Source organism: Augochlora pura, chromosome 11 (genome assembly GCF_028453695.1).
Source record: "Augochlora pura isolate Apur16 chromosome 11, APUR_v2.2.1, whole genome shotgun sequence".
NCBI classification, from domain to species: Eukaryota; Metazoa; Arthropoda; class Insecta; order Hymenoptera; family Halictidae; genus Augochlora; species Augochlora pura.
In genome coordinates, this window is record NC_135782.1 from 1,432,262 (window position 1) to 1,452,455 (window position 20,194).

Here is a 20,194-nt window from a genome sequence, read left to right on the forward strand (position 1 = left end):
TTATTTCTCGGAGAACGCGGACCGGAAGAAATTTCTTCGGTTGTAAAGCAAACATTTATAGTACGCAATGATCCATGGTTACGTTTCCATTCGAAGAAATGATAGTAAAATTTTTACGTAGTCATAAAATTTGTAATTAAATTTTAGAACGTCCTGACAAACACCAGTTCCTCTTTTGCATGAAGTTTGTTAAGATCAACGAATTTGGTATGACTTTTTCAAAAACGTTTTGCCTAAATTATATGTTTTGAATTTTACAAAATTTTTACTAAAATTATACTTGGAAACATATTAACTTATTTTCTTTATTTTAGCAAAACAGATCTCTGTAGGTAACGTTCTGTAGGTAAGTTTTTCCGTTCTACTATGTCGACAGTAACTTCGCGATAGTTGCCGTAGATGGCGCCAAATGACGGCCACCATTTTGTCAATTGCAGCAACCTACTTTGCGGAAGGAGATCTGGAAATATTCAACATAAATATTTATTGTTTCTAACTATTCTAACCAAGGTCGTTATTATCTATTTTTCTACAAATATACGTTATATAACTAATGGAATATTGAGAAATGGATCGAGATTACGAAACAAAACGATCGGGACATAATCAGGTAAAATCGAGTCGTCACGATTACTTGTAAATTTTCATGAATTCGTAATACTGAAAATTCAAAACGCAATTTGTCAGATCAGAATTAGAAGGAAAAGTTTACTGTTTAATTAGCGATGTCATAATAATTTGTCACGACGCACAGTACAGTTGTCTACAACTTCTGCAGCAAATCTAACCAATATGCCGTTATTACTGTCGGTTTTGACAGGTGAGAAACGTGAATTATTGTGATTCATAAAAGTCTGTGTAAACAGATTTCACTTTTTGAATTCGTTACCACCTGTTGTATAGATAATAATCGTGGTTGAATTTTCTCGGCACGCCAGGTGATTGCCGCTTGCCGCGTGGCACGTCCGAAAAGCAACGAAAATTGCCGATCCGATGGGACTGACGCAGCGTTGCGCCAGTTGCATGTCGGACGTCGTGCCGATCGTGTTGTTGCAGCTCTTCGGTTCGGTGAGTGTGTTATCCACGAATCGTATATTACCTTTTTACATCTTGCACAGATTCTATACGTATCTAAAACATCATTCACGAAGTACAAAGGATACCGATATATAATATACAATACAGTTAATAGTTTTCGACCGCAAACGCGTTATCACGTTGCTCGTTGTCAACTGTCGTTCCACCGAGTTCGAATTCAGACGAGTGTACGTTAGTGCAAAACGGCGGTAAATATGTGATCGTTTGCGATAAACACCATCACGATATATTTTCAATGCTATATTGGTGACTTTAATTTTTTGTGATTATTGCTTCGGTTATACATATGGACATATAGCTATCTAAAGAGACACGCGTGATTGGTGGAGGCTGTTGTGCAATTCAGGACGGTGACATTCTGTTTTGAAATTTACCCACGGATTTTCACGTAATTATAACGCAATTGTTTCATTTATATACAAACTTTGGAACAGTCTCATTCCACAGTGATCTTACGAGTTTTAATTAGTGAACGATTTGATAGGAAGCGTTGATTTTTTATTCGTATTGATAGCTCCGAGATCGTTGATTTCAAAAGATGACATCGGTCGTGATGCATTTAAAGATTTGTTTATGTTTATCCTTACGTAGCGTACACAAGTACCGGCCAACAGGTCAATTAGAGACATAAGTACAACAACATATGTTTCGTACGTTAGGTCGGTATTCTCGTTAGCTTTACTGCAAGTTGTGCGTCTTTATGACCATATGAAAATAAGGGACGTGAACAATATAGCCAGCAAATAATCATAGAGGATAGGCCATGATAAATGTGAATTTTAACAACCAAATAATTAGCACAATTACTCGTATCATTCTTTTTTACACAGTTTTGAAACTATGTATGTATTTGGTAACCTTCGCGGTCTTATTTATTCATCAGCCCATCAAATCTTATCGGTACCTGTATACAATGAACATACATGAAATATGCAATATTATTTTGCATAAATCCTTCAAAGATATATACGAAATATGCTATGCATGTAGATTAAACGACCGCCCTCGGACGCATTTTTAATTCCGTTCCTTATAAATATTCGCATTCTGTCGAATCTTTTATGTTCCATGTTTTACCCTATATTTTTTTATATTTTACGTTTTCTACGAGAATCGAATTATTTTTTAGAACGCCATTTTTATATTTCGGGAATCGAATAATTTCGGGACGCCATCTGTGCATGTATCTCGAGAATCGAAATTCGCTAATGATCGCCATTTTTAAATAATCAATCCGCCTACGCAAATCGTTCTATGCTCGTACATACATACATGTATATCGAAGTCAAGAAAAGTCGAGCCGTGTGACATTTCGTATCGATTTCTCTAACCTTAGATCGTATTACAAATGTCTGCCGCGCGAAGGAAATAGTGCGAGGAGATTTTATAAAAATAATTGATGGTGGATAACGGTAGTTTGGACATCGAACCGGTGCGAGCGATACATCATGGTGTCCTCGAACGCACGCGTACGTACGAGAGATAAATCTTTCAACGATGTATTTTCGAAACTTTCGAATAGCAGGTCGATATCGACGGGGTACATATTCAATATGTAAGATTTATCTTATCCGCTGATTTAATATTTGCGTTGCGAATTATTGATGTAGACAGACATACGCAATTAATATTTCTTAATTTTTCTTTTGATAACAGGTGATAAAGGAAACATATGTGATATGCATACGACGCATAACCAACGATGTACCGTTTTAATTGGAACTGGTGTGGGAAACGCTTTCGACCGCGTACGAAATATCGTTCGTTGAACAAAACACGTAGGAAATGGCTCCAGCAAATCTCCAGAAACATCCTGCGTTTTCTAGTCAATCGCTGGACGAACGTCTAAGGCTTACCGCGTCTTAATCGTTAGCTTCTCGAGCTAATTAGGTTAGGCGAGCATTATATACAGCAGGTTTCGACCGTGAAAATTTCCTTGACTGCCGGGAACGCGCTTCGGAACGTTTCATTTTCTCGTGCGCCCATAAATATAACCGTAACGTCCCAGGCAACTTCGTTTTTCCGGCCATTCGTTCCGCGAGATATGACTTCTAATTGAATTACATTCTTCTGTTCGCGAGTACGTGGTATCGGTCGGCTCCCGTAACACGGTTCGTTCACTTCGCGAAAAGCAAACGGGGGACCGTGACCCACTGATTAAGAAATCGTGGCGTGGTCAGTTCACCGTTCTCCTCCATTAACAATCCTCGGCGAATTAACGCGATTTCTGTGTTGGCGACCTGCAAGCCGGATCGGTATTGTTAAAGCCACTGGCCATTATGTTCACGGGGGCTTGGTACAATAACACGCGACAATTCTTCTGTCTGTTCCCACGAAACACACTCGGCTATACAAGGTGTTCAAAAATGCAGTTACAACGCTCGCGAGAATTCTAGCCAGAATTTTAATCGCAACGGTTAAACTCGAACTTCAATTTCAACGATTAACGTGGAATCGTAATTTTGTAATACATTGAACCGCATTTGCACTGAATCAGCGTTCGCGATGTTCTAGTCAATTAATGAGATCCGCAAGCTCGCTGTTTCGACCATGCTGTAATTAACAGCCGCTTTTATAATAATCCTTTGTATTCAATTATAATTGGTCGAGATATTGTAGATCAGACACAAGGGGAAGCAAAGGTTCGCATGAGTAAAGCCGACTCTACGCTTTGTAAGTGGAATAGGCGAACGATGGACGGATAGGCTGCGTAGAACGTATCGTGTTATTGTTACGTCGGGTGACGATGTAAAGCGCGCGATACATATATTTCTTCGCAGTTGCAACAGGATTAGGAGAGTGGAACGAAGATGCACAGGTGCGGGAACAAGGGCGATCCGGTCGCGGTGAATTAGCGTGTGAATCGCGCGCGCCTTCGTTCCCTGTAAGTGCATCTGATAGCCACCGTAGAAAAAGGAAAAGAAAATCGCGGTCTCTCTCTCTCTTTCTCGTTCTCTCTACACTGTCTCTCTGTCTCTCGGTGCGTGATGAAAGCTCGTTTGGCCTGCTCTGGCTATGTCGTGCGAGGATCCGTGCACCGATTACCGTCTACTTATTTATAAACAATGAGTCCTCGCGTCCCTCGGTCGCATCTGCTCTTAATATCGCATTACGAAATTCCGGTTTGTTGACTTTCGCGGACAAATTCGTTGGTAGATCTTCGCGCGGTATCGAAGACCTTCATAGTTCAAATTGGAATTGAAAATATAAAGACATTCGCGTAACCAGTTCGACCGGAATAATCTCGGTTGAATCTCGGAACGGCGCCGAACTCGTTAATTCGGCGTCGTTCAATTTGCCAGAAAGATAGCGCGAATTTATTGGCGATAACGGCGAACATTTCGGCGGTTAGGTTCTTTTAAATATTTTTCAATCAAATGTCTGACGTCGATAAATCCGCGCAAGATTCGCGAGATCGCTCCGGATAGCCATCGACCGTCTTGGCTACCTCCGATATTCGTTACATGGCCACATAGGTCCCCGCCCAGAATTCTTCTAATTAAGCTAAGCATGAGAGGATCCCGTGGCGACGGGTCTCGATTCACGCAGCCGCGGGTGCCGCGTTAACGAAGAGGAGCCGGTTTCCCGATCAGCTGACGAATTAATTAAACGGAAGAAAACGGAGTGCGTCCTTAGTAATGGCTCGTGACATCGGCCGAGGCTAACGATTTACCGAGGTCCCCGATCGGACGGTCTTGTTCGCGTGAGTCATCCGAACGACATGGTTCTCTCTCTCTCTCTTCCTCTTTCTCTCTCTCCCACTCGATCGTATATCTTATTAAGTATGCACGCCTAGGCGAGCGTCCGATCCTCTTTTTCCTTGATTACGCAACGCGTAACCAGACCGGTAATTATCTTGGCCGATTGCTGGCGAATCGAAGGCGGATCGGCTGCGGGACGGCCAAGGGCCTTCCGGAGATGCAAATGAACTATAAACAGTCGGCTTTATCGACTGGATCTCCCTGGCTCGGTTTCGTGTGACCATAAACTTCGAACGGATGCGTAACACCTACTCACCCCCGGTGCCTCATTATTAATTCATATTCTGTACCAGCGCGAATCCGAGAGCCTCCTGCGATCAGATAACGTGCTCAACAGATCGAAATCTTCAGAGTCGCGTTCAATAACGAGCTTTTTTCTCGGTCCCGCTGCTCGATCGCAGGATGCCGATTTTCGTATGAAATCCAAAGATCGCGTGTCCGTGTCCGACAAATCCCGATATTGAAATTCTAGGCGGCGAACGGTTTCCACCGAGCTGGCTTTCAGGGTAACGAACGATCTCAAATGCAGATTTCAATCTCAACAGTTATGCTCGCGGGATTCCACGGTCTAACTTCCAACGGTCGGATTCAAATCCCTGATTTTAACGGTCGCGTCGGATTCGAACTTTAATCTTTCCCGGTCAGATTCGAAATTTAATATTAACGATCAGATTCGAAATTTAATCTTAACGGTCAGATTAGGATACCAATCTTAACGGTCGAATTCAGATTTTAGTTAGTACGGTTATATTGAAATTCCAGCGAGCGAGTAGAAATTTTATTCTTGACGGTGAAATTGCTGGTAGTTCTCGTCGCCGAGTTCCGGCAAGCTTTTGGTGCACCGAGACTCGAAAACCGCTCTGTTATAGTTAAGTGAAGCCATCGAGGTTAGTGTGAAGGCCGTTTTGATTCTGCAGTCCCCTATTTTTCAACGCCCACCTTCGCTGTTGTACGGACAGCGTTGCGGACCATATACGTATGTGCTTGGCAAAAATTAGTACACGATAAATAGAACAATTGATGTATCGTTATCTAGAGCCTTTTTCCATCGAGTTTAAGTAACGATATCTATGACGCATAGAAATGTACAGCAATGACTCTGCGAGTGTCCATAGAGAGGGCATAATCACGTACGGTGTCCAAATCTTGTGGAGTAAATGAGAGAAAATTGTCTTCAAAAATATCCTAGTGTTTCAGCAGCGATTATTTTTTCCGACGGTAGAATTAACTTTCGGTTTCTCAGCAGCTTTCTAAAATTTTTCGTATCCTTTTACAGCGGTTTGCGCAATTCCAGGACGATTCACTGGCTTCGTTTACCGGGACAATCGTCATTTCTTCGGTGGGAGAGAGAGAGAGAGAGAGAGAGAGCAAATTGTAACGGAGGGAACTCGGACACCCCACCTATCTTTGCATACGTGTTTGTGTGATGGTAGAAGAAGTGGTGTGCGACAGCGCGATTAAATAGCCCAGTGTGCCACCGTGCGCTCGAAATCACATCCCACGATTCAATCTAATCGTCGAAAGCGGTCGATGACGAGGATCCGCGCGAAGGTTGTTCCAATTAATATTAAACTGACTGCGAGATGATGATACCGGCGTAAGTACCGACGTGATCGCATTAACGAACGTGACGTGCACTTGTTGCGCCCGGTAATCCCTGCTGGACCGTTTGCGCTGCCGCTATATAGCATCCGACAGAACGATACCATCGCCACACACTTTCTCGGATTTATCAAAATTCATGATCCAAAAGTAAATTCGCTCTATCGAGAGCTCGAACGAATCGCGAACGTGTCGTTTCAGATAACGGCAGTTTTAGCAATGAAATATTATATCATCGATGTTTTTTTATTCGTTTATCAAACATTCACGATTGTGTCGATGTTACATGTTGTTTCGAAACTCCTCGAGTGTTCCCGCAATTATCGAGTTTCGTTCAATATTGTTTAATTGATCGTCCGATTAATTTACTTCTAGGAATTCGATAGGAGCGGTCGTGGAAAATTTGGATGCGTATGCGAACGACTGACGTGCCGCCCGTGTTCTTTAAACAAACAATAAGGATACAGTTAATCGATGGAAACTGATAGACGGTATTAAAAAGCCACTTGTACAGCTTTCGAATGTTTTATCGCGAAGACGGCAACCGTAGCCGTCTTGAACATTTCTTCGAAAGAAGTGTTATTTGTAATTATAATATCAATATTATAATTGCATAGTATTAACCCGTCATTTGCATAAAGTTATTTCACCGTTAGAAGTTAATTTGCCGTTCGCATAGAATTAATTCGTTGTTTGCATGACATTAGTTTACCGTTTGCATGGGATTAGTTCAGAGCTCGCATTAAAATGATTTTACAATTTTAGAAAACAAATGGACCAATCGGACGTGTACCTACCATAAGCCAATTTTCGTTCGTGATGGAACATGACGTGTGCAACGTGGTCGAATAGTGTTGAAAAATCGAAACTACAAAATGCTTGTGCCACAACGATTCAGCGGAGCAGTAAATTCTAAAAGGAAACAAGAGTTGCTGAATGCGAGTAACAAGAGTGGGATCGCCGGGTTACTTGTGTCGGTTTAAAGTTTAGCACTTTCTATCGGATCGAAAAACGCCTACCGAGCGTCGGAAAAGGAAGCGGACGTTGCTGACCCAGTCAATTTTAATTTACGGTGGAAAGTCGGCTGGAAAAGGCGTGTCATGGTTCTACACGATCGGGGGAAGGAACGGACATTGGCGAGGGTTGACGGATTTTTGGGAAAATTGTGCTCCAAAGTTTCGGAATTTCTCTTTTCGTCGATCCTCCTTTTTGTCCACGGAGACGGGTCGTTGGCCTTGCTTTATTGCCCGAGGTGGCAACGCTCTCCATTCTAATGTAATCTCCATTGTAAATCCGTTGACGGGACTCTTTCCTCCTCGTCCGCTTTCGTCTTGCTTCAATTTTCTTCTCGCTCCTTCTAACGTAGCGCTCCTCTTCGTACGCCAGTTCTTCCTGCAAACGCTCCCGGATTTCTAAAACCATCAATTAAACCATGGAGCTGTTCTTGCAATTAGTCAGACTCGTTGTCATGTACGTGCAAACGATTAAGGCGTGTTCTCTTTATTTTTGTAGAATGCATCGAATCGTTCTTCGTAACAATGAGTTAAAAATGCGAACTATCTCTACGTCGCTTTATCTTTCGCCGAGATAACGTTTGCTATTTTAAGGCGACATCTAGAAACCACTTGGAACATTTTTTTTCTAAACTGCACAATTGAAACGAGCATTGTTGCAGCGATAAACGTATCGTACTGCGTTTGCAGGAAACACGGTTTCGAAATCGCAATATGAGTCAAAAGATATTTCGATTCGATCTTCCGCTAGCTATCTATCTTCTGCATTCGATTAGCGTCTTCTTCGTTCAGCGTGAATTCGCTGTTAACCCGAGTTTCTAAATAATTCATTGACCATGGCAAAACTCTGTAAAAAGGTCAACTTACGCCTAGAAGTAAGAGCGACGTCGCGCGAGACAACTTCCTGGTTGCACAAGGGTTGCTCTCGAGCCACTACAAACCCCCGCGCACGCAGCTTCTTTAGACTAACAAGGTACAAGCGTGGTTACTCGAACGGTACAGTAAACTATCCCTAAATATTTCAAGAAGGTCTCTTTCCATTCATCGGTCTCATTAAACCCCCGAAAGATGAGTTCGTTCTGCTTTCCATCGGACCGTTTGCGCAAGAGGGCCGAGTTGCAACGGCGTCTGGTTTTGCTTGGACAACAACTGGTTGTTGTTGCGTTCGACTTTCCTCGGGACCGCGTCACGTGCACTTGCACGGACGAACGTCGGCTGGTCAGGTTCCACGGACGAATCGTGCCCGAAGAGAATTACGAAACCGGCGCGGCGGGAGCGTAACGTCTAATTACACAGTAGCTACGCAACGCGTGGACGTAATGCGTAATGAGTGGATTCGCGGAAGGTGAAGTAGCTGTCCCGGGTTCGTTGACCATGACGGCGGATAGACGGTGCATACTTTCTCCGCGGACGGAGCGCGATTCGCGAGAAACGTTGAACCGGTCTTAGTTAACAACTCGTAAGGGTCGCTAAACGGACGAATCTCGATCGCAGACGGACGACTTGGGAGTCGAGGAATGGACAAAGATTTTAGAATTGTGTCCTTGGATTCTGATGGTCTTTGAACCTTGGTTTCAGAGCGCAAACGTTCTCGTACAGAAGATGTGTTTTCCCAGTGAAAATTCCCCTAATTTTAATACAAGTTCTCTGTAATAATTTTTCTTTCTTATTCCGTTCATTGTATTACAAAGTTTCTCAAGATATAAGAGCCCTCTACCAGCAAAAACATATTCTCTTTTCCAACTTTTTGTGCCATCAGAATACACAGTAAATTTCATTGATAGTACCAGCTGATTCGCACAGTTTTCGTAGTATCTCGTGGACGTTGAACCGAGAGGAAAGCGTCTAGACACAGTCTCGTCGAAAAGCAACAGTCAAGTGCAATTGTATCTACTTTCGTATTCCGGCGTTAGTCGCGACAGATACGTGTTCCCCTCGATAATGTTTTCATTGTCGTGTGCACAGCCGAGCGAACGTCCTTTTATATTTTTTAATTTCTGTTCGACGAATCCAGGCTCGAATTTTGCCGTGCACGTGACCACTGACGCGTGTCTCCCCGTTCCCGAACGTCGGGACTACACCTGCCATTTCCGGCTTCCTCTTCTGATTCATTCATTCCGTTTCATACGATCTGCTTTTTTCACGACGGACAAAAAGGACGCCGGAATTGTCGGCGGAGGTTTTCAATCGTACGCCCTGATAAAGGGCGTAGGCGACGCATTGACGCTCCACATTGTTACCACAATTTGGCCTTCGTGGTTGTAATTCTATTTATTACTCGAATTGAACTTTAATTCAATAATTCGATCGAAGTGCGAATTCAACTTTGGACTATCCAACTTGAATTCAAGTTCAATCAAACAAGTTCGAACCATTCCAGCGACAGAATTCATGTTTAACCGGAACTCGAACAGCAACCTGGCAATGAGACACGGCGATCAAATGATTCACTCGTCTCGATAATTCATCCCGTCTTACAGCGATAAGAAGATCGCTTCTTTTATTGCAGCCGTAATTCTCCGTATCCTCTATTACCGAGTTCGTCCGAATTACACGTTTTACAATCAGCTAGATATGTTATCGAAGAAAGAAAACCCGCCGGCAATAAAGCAACGATACGCGTTAATTATTGAGAAATTGTACCGTCCTCCCGGGGTACATCCGATTCAGTATCGATGCAATGTTAAGCAGAAAGGCGTAGCACCGCGACAGCTGCATACTACCGTTTTTCTATAGGGAGGAAGGTGAACGAACCATCGCGGATTCCCACTTCTTTGCCCAATCGCTATCTGCGATATGCATATTATACTGGGTGTTCGATGCAGTTAGCCTGATCAGTATATTATACTTCTTCATAATATAATATTATATTTCTTCAAAAAATTGTTCAGACATTAAGAACTGGACAAGCTCCTCTAACGTCTCAAAATAATTCGAGTTACATGGTATTATATTCCGCATTCTAATAATACCAATGAAACATTGAGAAATTGTAAAGCTTGGCGATGTACATATTCACAAATTCGCTCGAGAAGGTACACACAGTGTAACCACCTGAATCAGGTTAACGGGATTTCGATATCAGCTGTGCAGCTGACCCGCGACAACTTTGTTGCGAATAACGGTGAGTGGTCTTCATTAATAACGTCCTCGTCGGTTCCCGGACGAGAGGGCCCGCAGAAGTTATTTTTCATGTCTCTGTAACCAATTATCGAACGGTTCGTCGATCCCTCGCGCGAATAAGCCGCTGCGCGAGGATAGCTGCGGAGGAGCGCGTTGCACCTCGCGGTTCCTGTTTCAAGGATCGATGCAAGGATCTACGGACCCGCTTGTACCGTTACGATACTCCTAACGGGATGCTGGGAATGTGGCGACAGAGAGAGAGAACTCTAGCCGAAACGGCTCCTTTCTCGCGCTTTCTAGATCAGTCGTGCGAACGATCGAACGCGATACCTCGCGACAATAACTCGCGCTGACGATTATCTCGCGATCCCTCGTCTACCGTTTCCACGTCGGTGCCTGGATCATTGGTTTTTCGCGCCGGCCGGAGAACCACGCGCGAACTTCGGCCAACTCGGAAATTCGGATTTCTAGAGGCTTCAGTTGGGGGGTGAAAACGCCCTTGAACTGGATTAGGCTGATTATGCTCTCGCTCAGAGTAAATGTTTCGACGAGCATCGATTCGCTGTCGTAATTCGACACGTTGAGAGGTTCGAATACGTACGCTGAAATTCTCGGCTGAATTTGCATGTTGCGAGAAAGTGGGAGAAAAGATCGGAATCGTAAGGAATTGTTACGAATAGCTAGACAATTCCGTCACCAGCGGTCTTATCTCAATCGCGATATCACGCAGATAAAAATCCAGAAATTTCACGTGAGTGGGTGTGTGTGCATGTTGGTAGCCAACCAATTAACAGTTCTATGTTCTTAAAGTCGGAGCACGAAAATCTTTCGTTCGCAGTTGCGTTCACCTCTGGGCGAAGTGTTATCGAACCGTATCGCAATTATTGTACGAAGTCTGGCAATGCTCGGTGACGTCCTTCGGCTAGCCAGACTTTGAATCGTTCCACGGTCGCTGTTAAATCCCCCGACGAACGGCTTTCACAGCGGCAGCAGCACTTTTGTTGCTTCATCTATCAATAACGCGGCACAAACCTGATCGGTCGGCGCGACGTCTAATCTCCAGCTAGAGAGCAGCGCGGAGCAACGGCTGAACCGTTTTCTTTCTACTTTGTTCGACTCTATTCGCCGCCAGCTTCGTTGTCCACTTTGTTTTACGTTCGCGTTGCTCTTGAACTCCGTGGAACCTCGTTTATCTGAGCTAAGTAGAGGTGACGTCAATGTTCGCACAATGGAACACAGTTGTTCTAACTGTTTCAGTTTAGCTGCTTTTACTCGAAAACAAAGACACTTACCTCGACTCGCTGCTTGTACACCTTATCGCAGTGCATATTATCGTTCATTTTATGGATAGGAAATTAGCCTACTTGCAGGTCGAACAGTCCTATTTTTGTTTTTTGTCGGATATAAAGAAGTCGGTGAACACCTCTGACAATTTTAATCTTACACTATTTTTACCATTTGAAATTATCTACGAAGTTTAATAACAGTAATTGGTGTGCTAAACTAGCGTTAATAATGTCGGAGTAACTCTTGAATAATGCGCGACGACTCAGAGATACCATTCGAGTGCAGCGGGTTCATCTTCGTCAAGCCATCGAACGGTTCCTGGGATTTTCTCTTTTTCTAACGAGTTTCGACCCATCCGTGATAGCGATCAGAAGGTGAAACACAGAACAGTAAATACGTCGGCGAAACTTTCATTTCTTAAGATCGGCGCATTTCGTGAGTCGTCGCTTCTTTGCCACGCAACAAAAGATTTAAGAAAAGCGATGCCATTTAAAATATTAGATCGTGTATGCACCTTAAAATGCGGTCTTAAAATAATTGGCAGTGGTATCGTCAGCGATTACAGTCGCAAGGATCACGATTAACATTAACGCATCACGTGTACGCAATTACGTTGATCCCGCATGTGGCGTAATTGTGTATTTCATTATACCGAAAACCGGGGCCGCTTGAAGCTGTAACCGAGATCTAAACTTTCTCCGAAACTGGAGGAAGATTTCCGGTGAAAGGAACAAACGATCTTTTCGTTTCCGGTGGCTGGATTACAAATGTAAAGCGAAATTCCTCGCGAACCAGAGTCCGCGACGCGTGGGACCGTCTATTTGTTCGCATTTTAGCCGAACGGAAGAGACTTTCCAAAGCTAATCTGCGGCTGATTAATTTGCAACTGTCTGAGCTATTTCTTAACAGTAATTTGCTTTTACTGGAACAAAAATATAATGATTTCTTTCAATATACAATTAATTAAACCTTGTGGAATCTGTTTACAAACTCATCGTATGTGTCGTTGTCTTGTTGAAGCTTAATTAAATATTTTCTTGTATGGTTGCAGAGCATTGACCGACATGGAGAACCAGCAGGTGTGGGTGCGAGACCCACAGGAGGGTTTCATAATCGGCAAGTTCGTGGATATGGTCGATGGGGATGCGCTTATTATGCCACTCGATCCGAAGTATCCTCAGCGCACCTGTCCGCTGGATGAGGTTTATCCTGCTGGGGAGTACACCAAAGACGTGGAAGACAATTGTAATTCTCCAGTCCATTTTTATGCTACAGAGCTTCTAGCCTTTAGCCCAAAGAATTTAGAGAACCAATAAATTAATAACTGCTCGTTCAGTTATAAATACATTGATCCCAATCGGTGACAGATCGAATGGCAGATACATTTCTTATCCAAGTAAATAGCACACCAATCTGTGTGGGACTATTTTTATCGATTGTAGACGCCAGATATCATCAGCAACAACCGCTGTTAATTACCGGGCATCTAGATATAATCGCGAAAGACATTTCGCGCGAACAGTAGCCAAGATTTATCGTCGTTTCCTTTGCGAATGCGAATCCCCGTGTGATCCTCCACGGGAGATCTGTTTTGAGACTTCACTTTCACCTGTTTGCTCTGATTTTCCTGTTCCCAGGTGCTCTGATGTACCTGAACGAGGCCACGCTACTGAACAATGTACGCACTCGTTACTTCAAGGACAGGATATATGTAAGTGATATAATATTGCTTGAGGTTTGTTCACGCTCGACGAGCACGCGAATTGACTTCGTGAACCTCTTTTCAGACCTACGTCGCCAATATCCTGATCGCGGTAAACCCGTATTGTGAAGTGAAAGATCTCTATTCACCGAGAACTATTAAGTCCTATCAGGGAAAGTCGCTTGGAGAAACGCCGCCGCATGTGTTTGCTATCGGTATGTAATTAGCTGATCGTGGTTAGTTTCTTTTACTTTGGAAATGGTCTTGGGACTGACAATAAGTTTTGTTTAAGCTGACAAAGCGTTCAGAGACATGAAAGTGTTGAAACAGTCGCAGAGCATCATCGTTTCTGGCGAGTCTGGAGCTGGAAAGACTGAATCCACAAAATATCTGCTTCGGTATCTGTGTGATCTATGGGGATCTACAGCTGGGCCTATAGAGCAGAAAATTTTGGATGGTAAATTTTAATTAGATCTCGTACCTCTCTGGCCAGAATTTGTCTAATTATCTAACTCCATATATTTGTAGCAAATCCTGTGTTAGAAGCGTTCGGCAATGCTAAGACTAAAAGGAACAACAACAGCTCTCGCTTCGGAAAATTTATGGAGGTGCACTTCGACTCGAAATGCCAGGTTGTTGGCGGCTACATATCCCACTATCTTCTGGAGAAGTCCAGAGTCTGTCTCCAAAGTCCGGACGAGAGAAATTATCATGTTTTCTATATGATGTGTGCTGGAGCGCCGCCAGAGCTCCGGGCAAAACTTGGCATCACGAAGCCGGATGATTTTCGCTACCTGAAGAACGGATGCACACAGTACTTTTGCAATGAAGAGTCGGAGAAAAAGTTGAACGATCTCCAAAAAAGTCGGGATCAAGGAAATAAGGGTAGCTTGCATGATCCAATTCTGGATGACGTCGAAGGATTCAACGCAATTGATCAGGTAAATAGTTTACTAAATTGATTCTGGATGATTAATCAATTTCTTTAGCTTCCGTTGTCTGATTTTTGAGTATTAACATTTTTTATTACATTGCACCTATGTTAAGACGATATTTTTCTCAATTTGAAACCACAACACTGATTTTTCATTTTGTTTCTTTTGCCTGTTGGATATCTTTGTACAACACAGGAAAGAGCAACGGTAACGCCTTTGTTTTTTAAAGCATGGCACATTTTTCAACCTGTACTGATTTCTTTTTTATATTTTGTCACAGAACCAAATCATTTCATTTTTGATAACATGAAAATATTCATTAACTTTTTGTATCTTCTGAAACCCATTTTCTTTGAAGGCGTTAACGCGATTGGGGTTAACCGAGGTAGAGAGAATGGAAATTTATACAATGGTGGCCGCAGTACTTCATCTGGGGAATGTCATGTTTGAAGACAACCCTGAGGACACGAAGGGTGGATCGAGGATATGCGCCAGCTCCGAGAAAGCGGTGTTGATGACTGCCAAGTTGTTGGGCGTTGATCCTGAAGAGCTTAGACAGGCTTTGGTTTCCAAGGTTATGCAGACCAGCCGCGGTGGCATTAAAGGAACCGTCATCATGTAAGTTTGCATATTTCGAGAAATCAGTCAGAGTAATACTAACACAGTCTTTAATCGTGTAACATTATCAGGGTACCATTGAAGGTTTACGAAGCCAACAATGCCAGGGATGCTCTGGCCAAGGCTATTTACAGCAAATTGTTCGACCATATCGTTGGACGTATTAATAAAAGTATTCCATTCAAAGCCTCCAGTTATTATATTGGTGTTTTGGATATTGCAGGATTTGGTAATTAGTGAATCTAATTCATATGAAAGCTGGATCGTTCAATCGCTTGAAGTAGTAATTGTTCTTATTTTCTTTGACAGAATATTTTAAGGTGAATACTTTCGAGCAATTTTGCATAAATTATTGCAACGAGAAATTGCAACAATTTTTCAACGAGAGGATCTTAAAGTATGAGCAGGACCTTTATGCGAGAGAGTCCCTCAATGTGCCCAAGATATCTTATGTGGATAATCAAGACTGCATAGATTTAATCGAGTCAAAGAACATGGGAATATTCAGTCTGCTGGATGAAGAATCAAAACTGCCTACACATAGCTTCGCACACTTCACCAGCGAGGTCCATCGCGTTTGGAACGGCCACTTTAGAATAACCTTGCCACGAACGTCACGTTTGAAGGCCCACAGAGAACTACGCGATGACGAGGGATTTGTAATTCGTCATTATGCTGGTGGAGTTTGCTATCAAACGAATCAATTTATTGAAAAGAATAATGATGCCTTGCACGCTTCGCTGGAAGCTCTGATTCAGGAGAGCAACAACAAGTTCCTTCGAACACAGTTCTCTAACAACTCCAGTCAAAAAGGAAAGCTCACCTTTATTAGCGTTGGCAGTAAATTCAAAACACAGTTGGGAGAGCTTATGGACAAGCTCAAGAGCAATGGTACAAATTTCATTCGTTGCATCAAGCCGAACAACGACATGGTGTCCCACCATTTTGACGGAAACAGCATTTTGGGGCAACTCCGTTGTTCCGGCATGACTTCCGTCCTGGAATTGATGGAGCATGGTTACCCAAGCAGAGTTCCGTTTCAGGAACTTTACAACATGTATAAATCTTATCTGCCACCAGAGTTGGCCAAACTGGAGCCTAGATTCTTCTGCGAGGCTCTGCTTCACAGTTTGAAGCTGAACAAGAAAGACTTCAAGTTCGGTATCACCAGAGTGTTTTTCAAGCCGGGAAAGTTCGCTGAATTCGACAAGATCATGAAGTCGGATCCAGAGAATTTGCAGAAGCTGGTAGCTAATGTGAAAAAATGGTTGCTGAGATCTCGTTGGAACAAGATGCAATTCTGCGCTCTGTCTGTGATCAAATTGAAGAACAAGATCATCTACCGAAGATGCCATCTGATTATTTTGCAGAAAACGGCAAGGATGTATATAGCCAAGAAACAGCATCGACCTCGCATAAAGGGTATCATAAAGATCAAGAATCTAAGAACCCAGTTGGTCGGCATGGAAGAGACGTCGAAGCAGTTGAAGAATCGTGAGAAGTCTATGAGCGATTTGAAGAGACTTCACGATGACTTGGATGCTGCGATCAAAAGGATCAAGAACAACGAGAGGATCAGACCGGCTGAAATAGATTCGCTTTATACGAACCTGGTCAACCAGGTGAACAAACAAATGGCATCCCTACAGGATATGGTAAGACAGCAAAAGATCGCTGAAGAACAGGCTAGGCTGAAGAAGATCCAGCAGGAATTGGAGCTTGAGAAACAGAAGAAGGAAGAGGAGGAGCGACAGAAAAGAGAGGAGGAGGATAATAGAAGGAAGAAGCACGATATCGAAGCAAGAAGAAAAGCTGAGGAAGAGCAGAAGAAGAGACAAGAGAAAGAAGACCAGAAAGCTGCTGCTGTTCTTCAGGTACTTATTTTATTCCTTTTTAAAATTCAGCATTGTTAACTGAATGTTAAAGAGATGAATATACTTCAGGCGCAAATGGAGAAAGAAGAGTTTGAAGAAAGTAAATACCGTGAACTGCTCGAACAAGAAAGACGAGATCACGAGTTGGCGGTCAGGCTGGCTCAAGAATCGAATGGACAAGTCGAAGACTCGCCACTCCCCGTACGAAGGTATCCTATCAGTTTTGTATTTGAAAGTTGATCTTCTCTTCAAGATCGGTAGAAAAAGGTGCAACGAAAAGTATAGCGAATTTTTCTGTAAAAAGAAACTCGGTCAGTGTTTAACAAGAGTAACGATTTTTCGAACAACCAATAAGACCTTATTTTCTTAAATATGTATAGCGGTTCCGATGTACGAGTACCGTCGATGAACAACAAACTAGCAAGGTATCGTAAATACTCGTTTAGGTTACTGCACGTACGACTAACACCCGTATGAACAATCTTGTGCAATGTTACTAACTCACTAACACGGATCTTCCTCGTACTAAACACTCTAGGCAATTATTCGCATGATCTGTGTACTCTACACATGCAAGCGACATACTCTACGTCTATATGTAATACACGATGAGTCCTGGAGAACGGACAGAAACGGTAGGCTGAAATTTGAACCATGGAAAAATATACAGCACCGACAATTTTAATTAACGCGTTCTTCATAATTCACCGTGTATGTCTTAAACGTTTATAATAGTGTTTTAAAGAAATATGTAAAAAAACCTGTTCAGTTCTACATATTGTGGAAATAAGATGTCAGATTGTTTCATGGTTTCATAATTGTACTAGTTTTTGCAAATGTGTGTTTTACTAGTTTTTATTTGTTTTTATAATAGGTCCGAGCAGGTGCGCAACAACCAAGCAGCCATGGCCAACAAGAAATACGACTTATCTAAATGGAAGTACTCCGAACTGCGGGATGCTATAAACACCTCTTGCGATATCGAGTTATTAGAGGTAAGTACCTCTCACCGTTATCAAGCAATTATCTGGATAGGGGCACCGAAAATTGCGCGTATCTTTTCAGGCTTGTCGCCACGAATTTCATCGAAGACTGAAGGTGTACCACGCATGGAAAGCGAGAAATCGTAGGCGAACTACTATGGATGAGAATGAGAGAGCTCCGAAGTCCATTATGGAGGCTGGTAAGTTAAATAACATTTACTTATTCCACACACTCTAGCTATAACCAATGCAAATCATTAATGTTTGTCTCAGCTGCCAAGACACCCAGGACTCCAATCAAACAGACACTACCCCAGTCCTCCCAGCGGTTCTTCAGAATTCCTTTCGTGAGACCATCAGTCATCCAGCAAGAAAACCCTCCTGCCATTATCAAAAGAGGGTGGTGGTATGCTCACTTCGATGGTCAGTATGTGGCCAGACAGATGGAACTACACCCTGACAAGGCACCGATTCTATTAGTAGCGGGTAATTTATCTTTTCCGAGAGATATTCACTTCTAGTTGAGTCAGCCACTATATCATTATTTGCACTTTGCTACTGTCCCAAACTTCTTCCACAGGTATCGATGACATGCAGATGTGCGAGTTGAGTCTGGAGGAGACAGGGCTAACCAGAAAGCGTGGGGCAGAGGTGTTGGAGCACGAGTTCAACCGCGAATGGGAGAAGAATGGCGGAAAGCCATATATCCCACCGTGTGATCGTAGGAAATGAGGATATTAATATACAGTTACTAAGATCCTAAAAACTTTTGTATTCATCGACGTGGATCCGCTTCGAAGGTAAACCCACAGCACAGTGCCTTAACGATCGGTGCCTTTCGCGGTAAAGATCACGTTCGTAGAACAGACGACGGTATTCCGATAATTGTTTGCTCGCGGTAGAGCGCAGAGGCAGCTGGATCCACGACGGATCTATAGATCGTTGTGAAGTAACACAGTATTTCGATTCGTCGTCGAGACCACAGCCACGCTCCGGCGCGATAAATTTTCTTATTATTCGAGCGAACAGTATTGCCAAATTGAAACGTAGAATTTTGTAATTGTTCGATGCAGCGTAGATAAAGATCTCATTTTATTGGATTTCGTATGAATTTGTAATGTTGAGAACGCTATAGAGAGTTTATGGTAACTCTGAATACTTTACAATGATAAGTAATGGTTTCTCCATCGATCAGAGAACTTTGTTAAGGAGACTTACTTAGAGGAGGTTGTTTTATTATACTAAAACACATTGCGGATTTCACGCGTTTGGGATTATAGCACATAATGTTCGAAATTCTGTTGTACAAAATTAAAGAAGGTTTCGGAACCTTTTATAGAGTTGCTACTGTTTAATGTGCAAATAAAATACGACGCGAGGCGTCAAATATTTGTGTAGAGATCCGTAATTTATGCATCAAGCATACTATTGCACATTTAATGCGAATCGTAGGTACGCTGTGGCGGGCATTGATGATGTCGCAACGAATAAAGTGTGTGTGCGTGTGTATCACTTGTTCGAGTATGAATAAATAATAATTATCACATTGCTTTCTCATTAGCGGGATGCTCTTTATAGACCCTGGTGAAGTATTCTTCTGTTAGTGTATTAGAGCGTTGTTAATGTCTTACGATTACTTTATCATTAAGCCACTTTAATACTATGATTTTCAACCTGGAGTCGCCAATAAAATGAATTCAAACTACAATCTATCAAATGCTCGAACTATCAAGTTTGATATACTCGAACTGTACCAAATGCTTTTAACTATCTGAATTTGTGCAATAAAATCATAGCATCAAGCTACTTCAATTAGTGCACTAGAACATAACATTCGACTAGTTAGAAGTGTTTGCTATCATTCGAAAATTATTTATGGTATATTTTCTGTCTGTATCATTGCTGTATCGACTGTATCGTCTTTTGCTTACTTTTAGTTCTAACTTGTCTGAAGTGCATGCGCTTGTGTGTGTGTATGTGATTAAGTGGACAAGAAAGAGATGTGTGATAAAATTACACGTATCTGGAATGCATTCGACAAGTACGCGAGCCATTTTTATGAGAGGAGTGTGTGGACACAAATATTGTCGAGGTAAGCTCTAGAATTACCAATTTTCATTGCATAATTTAATTATTCGATGTAAACATCTGATGTTCTTAAATGTTCTCTTTCAATCTTTTGGCATCGATTAATCCAA

General features: G+C 42.5%; 1 protein-coding gene across 5 annotated transcripts; it reads left to right on the forward strand.

Moving 5' to 3' along the window:
- The first annotated feature begins 440 nt into the window (after window positions 1–440).
- On the forward strand, window positions 441–19,393 carry Jar (Myosin heavy chain 95F jaguar). 5 transcript variants are annotated; one of them, XM_078194979.1, is made up of 17 exons: window positions 441–610; window positions 688–820; window positions 939–1,068; window positions 12,936–13,129; window positions 13,522–13,595; window positions 13,672–13,801; window positions 13,879–14,043; window positions 14,115–14,527; window positions 14,880–15,139; window positions 15,211–15,368; window positions 15,449–17,013; window positions 17,083–17,222; window positions 17,394–17,438; window positions 17,888–18,008; window positions 18,079–18,196; window positions 18,270–18,482; window positions 18,577–19,393. In XM_078194979.1, the coding sequence occupies exons 4-17, from the start codon at window positions 12,949–12,951 to the stop codon at window positions 18,726–18,728; spliced, it is 3,735 nt and encodes a 1,244-aa protein (XP_078051105.1). In that variant the 5' UTR covers window positions 441–610; window positions 688–820; window positions 939–1,068; window positions 12,936–12,948; the 3' UTR covers window positions 18,729–19,393. The 5 variants fall into 5 exon arrangements, with proteins under 5 accessions (XP_078051105.1, XP_078051108.1, XP_078051104.1 ...); XM_078194982.1 differs by lacking the exons at window positions 441–610; window positions 688–820; window positions 939–1,068 and adding an exon at window positions 1,469–1,486; XM_078194978.1 differs by lacking the exons at window positions 441–610; window positions 688–820; window positions 939–1,068 and adding an exon at window positions 6,428–6,456.
- Window positions 19,394–20,194: the final 801 nt, after the last annotated feature.